The 12,473-nt window shown below is 37.9% G+C and overlaps 1 protein-coding gene across 2 annotated transcripts in view; it reads right to left on the bottom strand.

The window, feature by feature from the left end:
* Positions 1–736: 736 nt before the first annotated feature.
* Positions 737–12,473, bottom strand: part of EDIL3 (EGF like repeats and discoidin domains 3) — a 252,572-nt gene continuing 240,835 nt past the window's right edge. For both annotated transcript variants that reach the window (XM_082074857.1, XM_082074856.1), the window contains one exon: positions 737–4,188. In XM_082074857.1, coding sequence (XP_081930983.1) covers positions 4,039–4,188 — 150 coding nt within the window. In that variant the 3' untranslated portion in view covers positions 737–4,038. The remainder of the gene's footprint in view (positions 4,189–12,473) is intronic.

The raw sequence follows: 12,473 nt of genomic DNA, 5'->3' as shown, positions 1-12,473 counted from the left end.
TCAGTTTACATTTCTGGTGCTCATTCAGAGTACGGTAAGATAGAAAAAAATATTCTTAGACTCGTTCAAACCTTTGCTTTTTTATCTGAAAGAACAAAGGGAACACGCTGAAGAGAGTGCAGCACCACAGTTGATTTTGCCAGAAACGAACTTACCTACCACAAAGACCTGGTGAATAAATCCAGGAAAATGCCACATCATATCTCTCCTCCACATTTGCTGCCAGTGAGGCTGAGATAAGTTGTATCTCCTTCAAGGTATTGCAATATAAGTGCTTCAAAAATGACCTCATTTTTCAAAAGTTTTATTGTTAAGTTTGAAGACTAGACAAGGTCATACTGGTTTTACATCATTCTACATGATTTAAGTATATACAAAACCATTTGAATATTACACAGCTTGAAAGGTTGCAAAGGTCATTGTGTCCGAGATAATTCTGTACTTACTGACACACCAGAAGCCAGCACTGAATATTATAGTTCATATTTGTTGTATAGCAAAGATACACTCATTTAGTATCCTTAGTCTTCAAAACTGACACTAATTTGTATGCAGCCATCCCAAAAGAGAAAGTCAACCTCAAAACCAGAGCCAGTTAATGTGATAAGCCCTTAGCAGAACACAGATAAAACAGAGCCTCGTGCCGGTGCTTTATTTCCTAGGCTATAAATGTAGCACATCATTACAGAGCTACAGAAAGGTGAAGTCTGCCTACAAATACTTAACTGGTTCAGGGTGAAATTTAATTAGGAGAACATTTACAGACTTGTTCAATACCATTATTACAATTAATACAGAAGTCAAAGATCATTTCAGAGTGTTTCTCCATCCCTTCCTAAAGGGACATATCCTGTCCTGCACTTTCTTATTCTGGTTTGGGGGTGTCAGTTGCTTACACTGGGAGAGTACCTTTGTGTTAAGTCCCATGACAATGGTGTTCACCAAGACAAGAAAACAAATTTGAAGGGAACAAGTTTAATTCTAGACCACAATCTGATTCTCATCTGTTTTGTTAAATCTGAAGTATTCTGCAGAAATCAAGAGTTATTTCAGACTTACACTGCTGACACTGGGAGCGGAATTTGGTAGTATGGCTGCACAGTGCCATTTAAAGAAAGCTTCTTGGTAGCTAAGGAATAATTTAATTAGAAAAAGCCCCAATATGTTGGTTGAAATTGTAAGGGCATCTCATATATTATTTTTTTATACAATATCACAGAGTGTTATTGCAACGTATGGAGCTTTCTTCGCAGGTTGTGAAGACTGCTGGCAGATGAAAGCTGGTAAAGGACATAAGGATGAAAATACTCAACACTAAATTAATACAAAGTGAAATTACTGTGTTAGGTATCATGGCGATGCTATCTTCATATGAAGAGAAATGGATAACAATTAAATTAGTAAACCAAAAAAGATTAGTTGCAAAAGATGAATAACATGAAAAAAAATCACTCAGGAACACAGAACAATATTTCAAAATAACATTGAAACAAGTTGGTAAACTATGGAACCTAATTTTCTGAATTGGCCTTCTGTTTTTTAGGTACAGTTGACTAGTGAAATAACTACCTGCTATTCTTCATATTTGTAATTCATTTCAGGGTCAATTGCTCTCCCACAACAAGAAAATGTATTTTGGACCTCTTTAAATATTGTGTGTGCCTTAAAGATAGAAATATTACTGTTTTTTTGGTTGTTTATTTTGTAGACCCTAAAGTGCAAAACATGGGCAGTAGGTAATTTAGGAATACGCTTGTCCTCCATTATTCAGCATTTTTAGAAGTACCATCATGGTTGACTTTCTCTTTAAAATTGCTCACTATGCTTGAAGACCCCTCCATATATACATCGTTAAGGAATGCTGTTAACACAGTTACAGACAAGACAGTAACAGTCTAGTGGCTTTTGTTATGCAGCACAAAGTAAAAAATAAAGAACAAACTTAGCAGTGTTGCACAGGACCTCAACATTTCTTACACATACTTTTACCTTTACAAGACTCTTTTTTTTAGAAGTCTTTAAATGTCTAAGCCTTATAAAATAAATACTTGTATAAATACAGTTTAAGGATTAAGTCATTTTATAGAGGCAGGGTGTTCTGTTTGTTAAAATGTGACAGTTTAAGTGACACTATCAGAAAACCGCCACCAATATATCCCCAATTCTTGTATGTAAAATGCCTGGCTGCTATTCTAGAGTCTTTCACAGTTCAATGGATAATATATTTTGTCTGTGGTGGAGAATGTGTGAGTAAATGCAGGTTTTTGAAATCCAAACCATTTTGTTTCCAAAGTAAACCTTGCCCTTTGCAGACTGTGGGCCAAATAGCTGTTTGCCTGGGAAGCAGCACCCAGGTTCATACTTCAGAGTTTTAGTGAGAATGTAACAGTGACAAAAAAATAAGTTCAGTGGCATTTGCTAGAACATGCAGCTGTATAACTATCTATCTAACTACCTATCTTTCTCCACATCAGCATGGTATGAAATTAAAAGAGTGGCAGTAATCCCACATGCTGTTATTTTAGGTAACAGATAAAACATCCCCTCGCTCCTTTGTCCTGGGATTTTTTTAGACTTAGGTGCTACTCTAATATTAATAGAGCACTTTACTCCAAGGAAACTTGGAGTGCTCTACAAAGGTTGGTATCATTATCTCCATCATCAGAGGAAACTGAGGCACAAGGGAGAATGTCCCTCCCACTGCTCCATTTTCCTCCCCAAACCTACTTTTTAAACTGAGGTCGTCTCTGGCTACCATGCTGTTAAAAAAAACCCAACAACATAGCATGTATGAAGCATTTCTGTAGATGAGGCATGACAAAAATCACCTACTCAAGGCTCACTGGCATATTTATGAAAAGACATAGTTGGAAGTGAAAGGTGCCAAGGGACAAGCTCTGGTCAGTTCCTATGACACCTCTTGCCTTCATACCTGGGAGAAAGACTGTGACCACCAACACAAGAAAAAACCTATTGAGAGGGTTTCCTGGCAGTAAGGGAGTCATTCCTTCTGTGTATATTTTAGCACCTGATTCTCCCACCCCCCATTTACCCCCTCACAGAAATTAAAAAGGTTTCTGAAAGAAGTAACTGGGCAGGCAGCTCCATCTAGGGTTTGTGCTCACCCCTGGGCAAGTCACAAAATGGGCTGATGATTTCTGATGTGCTTTGTGCCTTTACCTATGGGGGTACTTAAGATGAGGTGTCACAAGTGCCCTGGAATTTCATCTCAGCCTCCTTGAAAAAGCACACCTCAAGCAGAATTAATAAACTTTGGCAAATTCACTAACTTCATAATACACTGATAGCAGATTTTGTTCCCTACACAAACAGGTCACCTCTTTCAAGGAAAATAACATTAGTGGTGATACTAAACAGAAAAGGTGGATGTCATGTCTATAGCATGCAAAATAGACAAGGAGAATGGGGTTAGTTAGGAAAATCCTTTAGGTGCATGGACTCTGCTGTTCAGATGAAAGTGATGAAAGGTAGCTTGTAATGACACAGGTACTGCATTTTACAGTACCACAGAGTATCTTCCAAAATATGTCATAAATACTGACAGAGTTTGATAGGCACAATTACTATAATGCAGTCATCCCCAAGTAAACTTATTGCTAAAAGCTGCAGTATCACTTTTTGCAAGTAAGATGACAGTATGATTTATGGAGAACTCGTCGGCCCAATATTTCTAAAGCTACAAATTAGCTTTGTCATGCTATTTCTCTTTCCTTGTAAAAAGGATGCTGCTGTCTTTCCCTAACACGTTTCAACTAGTGTGAACAACTCAAAGGAGAACTCGAAAGATAATTCCACAGCAGAAGGGACAACACTAACAGATTTCAAGGACAAAATTGGATTGGATCATTTAAAGGGCAGGCTTAGACCTCCTTGCGAAAGACAATTAGCGGCCTACCATATAATGAGCATTTGGTCATGAAAAACCCACTCAGCATCCTACAGGCTTTGCAAAGTTTCTTCTACGGAAGGACTTTTAGCTACACCAAGAGCTGCGAAGCTTAACAGGGATCCTCCTCCTCAGTCCTCCGCCGTGCAGCCCAGCAGCTCTGACCGCAGGGTGATCCTGCCGTACCATGACCACGGGAGGATGCGGACGTGCCGGGCGTAGATCGGAGGGTCGATGACGTTCTTACGGTGCGTGTCGTTGTCGAAATTTCCCTGGAACACCTGAAAGGCAAGTAACGAGAAGATTTAAGCCTATGTGGCTGAAGGAAGAGCTGTGGTACACCCCTGATGTCCCGGGGCACCTTCCTGATCCCCAGGTTGAATTTTGATCATGTGGGCACCCAACTGATGCTGAAAGCAACACCTGCCTTTTCTAAGACCTGGGGGTTTCATTGCATGCCAGGGACCTCGAAGATGGGTGTGAGCGTGGCCCGCTCAGCCCCAGTACACATTTAAGTTTTGATTCAAAGTTTAATCTGCTGTTCTGCCAACACACAGGGCCCTGCTCTAAAATTTAGATAAAAACCATTAACATTTAAAAAAATTAAATGTCTTTTTACTTGGCATTTGTATCATGTCAAATTAATCCCACAAGATCCTGTTATTGTTTCCAACAAAATAACATCAGTAATTAGAGTTAAGAAGAGATTTTATTTTATCACATAAGAATTCAGCTTGGATGCAACTATATAACCCCTTGTAAAGTCAGTGGCTATCAAGGATAGTATCTTCTGTCAAACAAAAGTCAGCATTTGAATTAATTTGTGATCAAATTAAAAAATCCTTGCATGGTACAGTGCATGTTATGATGTTATTGTATTTCCACTAGTATGAGTTAACCAATACAAAAGTGAGCTCCCAAAATTCTGTCTGTATTAAAACAACATTGGATTTTTCCCCTGGCAGCTGCTATTTAAATTCAAAGGCCACAGCACCACTTTTTGGCAAAATGATCAGATTATTCTCTTGGGATATTTTCAGTTTTTTTATGGGAAATGTTCATTCTTTTAAAATGTCAGCCAATTCACTCTTCATTTGTAAAAACTGTGTGTGATGGCTTTTCGACTTGAAATGAATGAGTTTCACTTGAAACATGCAGACAAGGAATATGGACCTCCCGAAGAAGTGCTTACATGACTGAGTCAGTGAAAAATGACAAGTTTCCTGAAGTTCTTAGGAAAAATGTCAGAGGTTGATTTCAGAAGAGGCTGATCCACTATTTTAGCTCTCAAGCTGGTTCTTTCGTGACATGTTTACGAAGCACTATAGGAAAACTTCCACTTTTTGGTCTCTATGCTGCACCTTTTGTTTGGATTTCAAAAGCTTCTCTCAACTGCTATCAATTTCACATCTCGAACAAAATGTGTGTCTTCCAAAAGTAATGCTCTTTCACAAGTGATAAATTTCCCTTCTCATCTGGCATCTCACTAACACAGAGATGGGAGCATTAAAGCACCCAGGAGTTTAGGCAGATGGATAAAATCGCAGACATACTGAGCACAGAAACAACAGTGCTGTGAGTCTAAGGGAAAAAAAAAAATATATACTTACCATAGGAAATATTGCAACCCAAATGCAATGTTTATTACATAAAATCAGCTGGAGCTTGGGATAATAAGATTGTTTCTGAATTTGAGTTTCATTTGTGGCAATACAGCATACAATAAAAAGTGGTAAGCTTATTATTAAAGGTACAGAGTGGTGTTCCCCAATGCACAATATGCAGCTAGGAAAGCTGAAAAGTAAATTTTTTTTCCTTTTATTTCTTCTGTATGCATGCATGCAATATCTCTGTTGATATTTTTTACCAAGCCAGATGATAAACAATGCAGAACTGTAGACAATTCTTGCTGCACAACTACTGGAAAATTCTCTTACTCTCTATTTTATTTTCCCTGCAGAAGATGCATTTCAGAGATAACATTTAGATGACAGTTTAGAACAAGAAACATGGTTGTTTACCAGAAGAACCCATCTACAGACTCAGTATTTGTATCTTCACATGACTATGCAAAATAAATAAAAGTATGTGATGCAAACCAAGCAACAAATACAGCTGAATAAGGTAGGAAAACAATAATTAAATTTTATTTCTAACTTGTATATGATTTCATTAGCATTTGAAGTCAAACGCATCTGTTTCAGAGGTCAATTGATACAAATCTGAAATCCACCTTCCCTCAAAATTCAAGATCCAATTTCAAGAAATTAACTAAATTTGCTATATCAGAGAAAGGATTTTAGGGAAATAAATTTATCAGAAAGTGAGGTAAGCTTCGTCAGCATCCACAGATGTGACTTGCATGAAATATAATATTCTAAGAGCAAAATTTATGGATGCTTTTGCCACGGATCCGTGGTAAATTTCTTAAGGGAAAGATACATTCTTTATCACTGTTCATTTTACTTCAGCCTAAGTTCACTAATGGATGAAGAAACTTGGAAACAGAAGGTAGGACAAAGGACAAAAACTGTACTTCTGACTCATCAGTAGAAGAAAGCCATTTCTGTAACCAAATGTAATTTTTCTTTAATTACCTTTTCTTTAATTCAATACTAAATGAACCACCTACATAATTAAAAGCTCTTTAAGAGCTGGTAGCCTCATACCATAAATATTCATTCATCACATTTTTTTTTTTTTTCTGAGAAGTTTCAGTATACAACACCTCTGAAGACTGTAATCACTTACTAGCATTCAAAAAGCTCATGTTAGGTCATTTGTCATTTTTCAGATGAAAAAAAATGCCCAGTGACAATAAAACTCAAAATGATTAGTGGTCAAGGAATAAAGAACAGAGTGTGTTATTAACATGTCAGTGCATAAAGCCAGTGCACATTTCAGTTTGAGTTCTGGGTGGGTGCAGATCTGGTCCTGCCTTATCTCAAACAGCAAATACAGAGAGTGAAGTGGCAAGATGGCCACAAGCACAGAAGAACGTCCTTTCGAAAATTATTGAATGGACTAAGTCTCTTCAGCTTGAAACAAGATATGACAGATGTCTATAAAATTATAAGTGGCATGGAAAAAATCAATAACAAGCAATATTATGCTGTCCCCTTATCAGAGCCATGAGGGGACAAGGAATGTCCTAAGCCACCTTAAAGGTCACGGTTCCCCATACAACGCAGAATTAAACTGTGGCACATTTTCCACAGCCTTTAAATACTGTTAAAATCAGGTAGACTGTTCGGGCAAAATCAGCAGGGGCTATTAAAAATACGGATTGAAGAAAGCCAGAGGCCGGGATGGTGTACTAGGGAAGAATAACAGCCCTATGTTTTCTGTTTCTCTACTCATCTGCTGCAGGATGCTCCCTCCCTTGGACAGAGCTTCATCCTCACCCAGCCCAGTGGCTCCCACGTTGCAAGGTGCTTGTGTTGGCAAGTGGCCTGAAGCTCCTGCATTTTGACAATCTTGTCGTAAAACGTTAGAGAATTTACAGTGCATATACCTAATTATGTCAGTCTGCATGCTTAAAAGGTGTAATTTGCTAAAACATTTGCTCAGCAGCTTCAGCAAGTTTACACATACACACCCCACACACATATGTGTAGCTCCTCTGCAACTTTCTCTCTTACAGCTGCTATTAAAATAAAAAGTAGAAAATGCATGCTGTTATAGTTTTAGGTATGATACTTCGTTCTGTGATCAGTTAATGCAAAAGGGAAAGAAAATCTAAAAATATGTACTGATATTATTTGCAAAAAATGTTTCTGAAATATAAACAAGTCTTGTTTATAATTGTGTCCAACAAGCAATTTGGATGTCTTGCCTTCAAACATTCACTAAGAGTTTTCAATAGAACTGAGTGTTTCATGTCATGAGCAGCAAATCCTAATAATGACAATTAGAATTGCTTCATATTTTAAAAATAAAATTATTGTTTGCTTTATGATAGAATAATTTATATCTCAAGAAGAATAGCTTGGGAAAAGTAGAATTTATTACAAGGGATGTTTGATTTGTTCCAAATGTAGAGGTGGAAACCAGGTTTTAGAGCACATTCATTAACACGTGGCTGCAGTGGGAAAGATTGTTTGTGGTACTGAGTCAGTGGAAGTGCGAGGAGGATGAAAATTCTGTCCACAGAGAATCTTTCTGGATCTCATGTCTTGCAAAAAAAATTGCATGAAAAGTCTGTATTGGCCATATCATTATTGGTTTCTGCTATTTATGATAATGGCTGAGAGTTGAGACTTCAATATGGAAGCCTTAGATGGTAAAGTCACTGTGTTGGGTGCTGTATCTTGACCATATATTTTATTCTGAGCAGAATATTTTAAAGACATTATTAATGGAGCAGTTAATCCTGCTCGTATTACAGGCAGATTATTTTAAAAGCAGAGACAGACCTAGCTTCTTTTTGGAGTTCACTTCACTGCAGGACATCTCAGTGTTTGGGCAAAAAAAAAGGGGGCATTGTTCATACAAAATCTAAAAAAAATAAACTGCATGAAAAGTAATTTTTTTCAGCCATATTCTTTAATTTTGGAAACATTTCTTTTCTTTCTTAATATTCACTGGAGAAGACTTGCTTAAGCAAGAGAGGGAATTTGCAGATTTGAACAGACCATTTACTTGATTTGAAGTTTTTTTTTTTCATGGTGAAGTGAACAACATCAGGTAGAAAAATCATGAAAGTTGTCTTGATTCCTCACCAGAAATAGAGCTGCTGTTTATGGGTGTAATCAGTCCTGTGGGAGATGCTTTTCAGTATAAAAGACTAGTCATGTTGTTTTTTTCTAATATATATATATCTATATACATATACATATGTAAACACATGCGCACATGTGTGTATTCATATATGGGTTTGGAGTGATTCAGAGGAGAAAAAAAGACATTCTTTTCAGTTGGTATACATAAAATCTCTGTGGGTGGATGTAAATTTTTCCCTCCTGGTCTTAGCCACCCTCTTTTCATCTTCTTCACCAAGCAATTTTCTCAGGACTTGCCCCATACCCCTGAGGCCCCAGAGGAAGTCAGGACAATGGAGAAGTTTGCCTTGGTTGATAAGGACTGGGCTAGGGAGCAGTTAGGCAATCTGGACATTCATAAATCCATGGGTCCAGATGGGATGCACCCGCGGGTGCTGAGGGAGCTGGCTGAGGTCATTGCTGGGCCACTCTCCATCATCTTTGCCAAGTCTTGGGAAACGGGAGAGGTGCCTGAGGACTGGAGGAAAGCAAATGTCACTCCAGTCTTCAAAATGGACAAGGACGACCCAGGTAACTGTAGACCAGTCAGCCTCAGCTCCATCCCTGGGAAACTGATGGAACAACTTATCCTTGGTGTCATGTCAAGGCATATTGAGGATAAGAATGTCATTAGGGGCAGTCAACATGTCTTCACCAAGGGGAAGCCGTGCTTTACCAACCTCATAGCCTTTTATGAGGACATAACGAGGTGGACAGATGATGGTAAAGCAGTGGATGTGGTCTACCTTGACTTCAGTGAAGCATTTGACACAGTCTCCCACAGAGTCCTCACAGCTAAACTGAGGAAGTGTGGTCTGGATGATCGGGTAGTGAGGTGAACTATGAACTGGGTGAAGGAAAGAAGCCCGAGAGTCGTGGTCAATGGGGCAGAGTCAAGTTGGAGCCTGTGTCTAGTGCAGTGCCTCAGGGGTCAGTACTGGGACCAGTACTATTCAATATATTCATCAATGACTTGCATGAGGGAATAGAGTGCACTGTCAGCAAGTTTGCTGATGACACCAAGCTGGGAGGAATGGCTGACCCGCCAGAAGGCTGTGCTGCCATCCAGAGACCTGGACAGGCTGGAGAGTTGGGCAGGGAAAAATTTAATGAAATATAACAAGGGCAGGTGTGGAGTCTTGCATGTGGGCAGGAACAACTCCCGGTTCCAGTATAAGTTGGGGAAAGACCTGTTACAGATCAAAGTAGGGGAAAGGGACCTGGGGGTCCTGGTGGACAGCAGGATGACCATGAGCCAGCACTGTGCCCTTGTGGCCAGGAAGGCCAATGGTATCTGGGGTGATCTATCTACTGATGCTACTAAAGTGGAATTACTGCACTATGCATAGTTTATAAGTGCTTTATGATAGAAGGTTCAAAGTCAAGCAAGAGAGAAATATTTTGAAGACCAGCCTCCCTCCAGAAAGGCTTACAGAAATTCAAGGTAGAGACTGTTAAAATGAGCACATTGTCTTCCTTCAGCTCTTATTGTAGTATGAGGAAGAGAGATATGTGTGCTGGAGACACAACCTAGAACGTGTATAGCTAGTTCTTACTCTGATACAAATAATATTAACTCAGCTGAAAGTAGAAGTCACCCATAATTTAAATCAGTGCAGGAAAAAAAATCACTGTCAAATATGATTTTAAATCATAGTTTTAAATAATAATAATGAATATAATGCTACTAAGAATGTTATTTAACTGTGCCACGTATGTATATTACATGTAGGAATTTAATTCATCAGTGTAAACCAGGTGTTATACCATACAGAAAAATTGTTAGCAAATCTAGCAGAAAGATTTTTAATCTGACATGATCTAACTTTTCATTTATAAGTAGGTTCCTGTCTTCCATTGCTATGGCAATTAACTAGATATGCAAATCACATAGCTTATAACTAGTTCATGATTTTGTGCACAAATCCAGTGGACATTTGCATACTGGACATTGTCTACTTGCAGTTAATTGCACCGCTGATGGCTGATAATGACTGACAGTGCTGCAGATTGTTAAATTACTTTAGAATACTTTCAAATGTTCTCATCTTATTAAAAAAAAACCAGCCTCTAAAATGTCTTTTGATATTGCAGCTGGCCTTGAGTTATCTAACACAGGCTGTGCAATTTATAAATCACATGTGGAATGTAATTTAAAAAAAAATAAGGTCAAATTTGGTTTGGAGGTTCTTAGCTTTGGAGGCATAGTGAGCTACTGACCTCTAGTTGAGAAAAACAAGATAGCTATTAGCTCTGGTCTTTTTACTAACATGTACTTTTTTCCTGTTTGCCAGCCTGCAAAGTAAGTTATTTTGCTTCTTGAGGACAACAGGAAAAGCTTTCATATTTTCCAGTGAACTAATTCAAACTATTTTAAATGAATGAGAAAAGCTTCATGTTTTGAAGAGATGCTGTTTTGTTTGTTTGTTTCCCCCCCCAGTACCTTTTTGTCTGCATTTATAGAAGTTCATCAAAGATGTGAAGTCAAATGACTGGTTGTTAAAATAAACAGGAGCTGCAGGATCCACTGTTCTTGGAACAGCTTTTTTATTAGAAATGTTGCAAAGAAAACTGAACACCATATTTCCTTCTGTTTGAAACAACTGATTTGCTGCAGATTGGTCAAAGATACAGGCTGCACATAGTGCACTTGTGAATACAAGATACTAATATTTTTTTTTTTCTTTTAAAAATAACTTGACAAATACCAAAGCAGAAGTGAATAGCTTCAGAAATTCACTGAGATCCACTGATACATGAGAACTCATCCTGTAGGCTGCTGAACAGTTAGATATCCAGCATCAAGCAGGATTAAGTTCTCAGCTCTTACTTCAAGGTGTTTTAAAGCCACAACATTAATCCATAAATCATTATTATCAACCTATCAATATCTCCATATTTTATATGTCTGAGATGTTCTTTTTATCTTTGCTTTTCCAGAATGTAAAATGATGTATTTTGTTAGGACTTTGACGGTAGTTATTTTTCTTTTATCCTGTCTTTCTTTCCCTGAAAGTTTTTGGAACCATTTTTCTCCTAAATTATTGGACAGTTGTACAAGGATCACAGGATGAATAAAGATGAGTAAATCACCTGCAGAGGTAATAAGAAATCTATATTTTGTATCATTCATAGAAAATATCAAGATATTCAGTTAATAAATAGAATCAGGGTAAATTATGGATAACTTATGCTTGCTGCTTTTAATAGTTGCCAGTATCTATTTTTTATTTCACTTCTGTATCTCCAGGGGACAGAAGAAACAGTTAATGAAAGTTTCACTTTTCTGTGAAAACAGTTTTTTTCTACAGTATTCTTGCATTTTGGACCAAATATTGTATCTTAACTTAAACAAAGGAAATTGTTGCAGATCCTGTGCAAAGATGTTACTGTCAGACAGGACCAATGACACCATTGCTCTTCTGCTCCCCATGGATGAGGTTCAGCATTGTTTTTTATTTAGCTGTTTTTGTTGTTGTTTGTTTGTTTTTGTGTGGGTTTTTTGTTTGTTTTGTTTTGTCTTGTTTTGTTTTGTTTTTCATCTATATTTTTGTTCCACTGCACACAGGTCAGAATATGGCCAGTATTTCTGGTGCTGTACACATGCAGAGGGCAAATCTCATCAGGGCACACTTCATCGACACGGTTGGAGAGGTGATGAAGGGTTTGGTGTCAAACTGGAAGATTCTACTGGATGACACTCCATGCCACTGGCTGAATGCAATTTATGTATTCTCAATAATGAATATAACCAAGTTCACAGGTACAATATGGAAAATGATGGAGCAGGCAGTAGTTCTGTGCTA

This window comes from Streptopelia decaocto (genome assembly GCF_964273445.1).
Source record: "Streptopelia decaocto genome assembly, chromosome: Z".
In the NCBI taxonomy this organism is placed as follows: Eukaryota; Metazoa; Chordata; class Aves; order Columbiformes; family Columbidae; genus Streptopelia; species Streptopelia decaocto.
The sequence above is the reverse complement of the archived record's forward strand: the minus strand, read 5'-3'. Positions and strand labels throughout refer to the sequence as shown.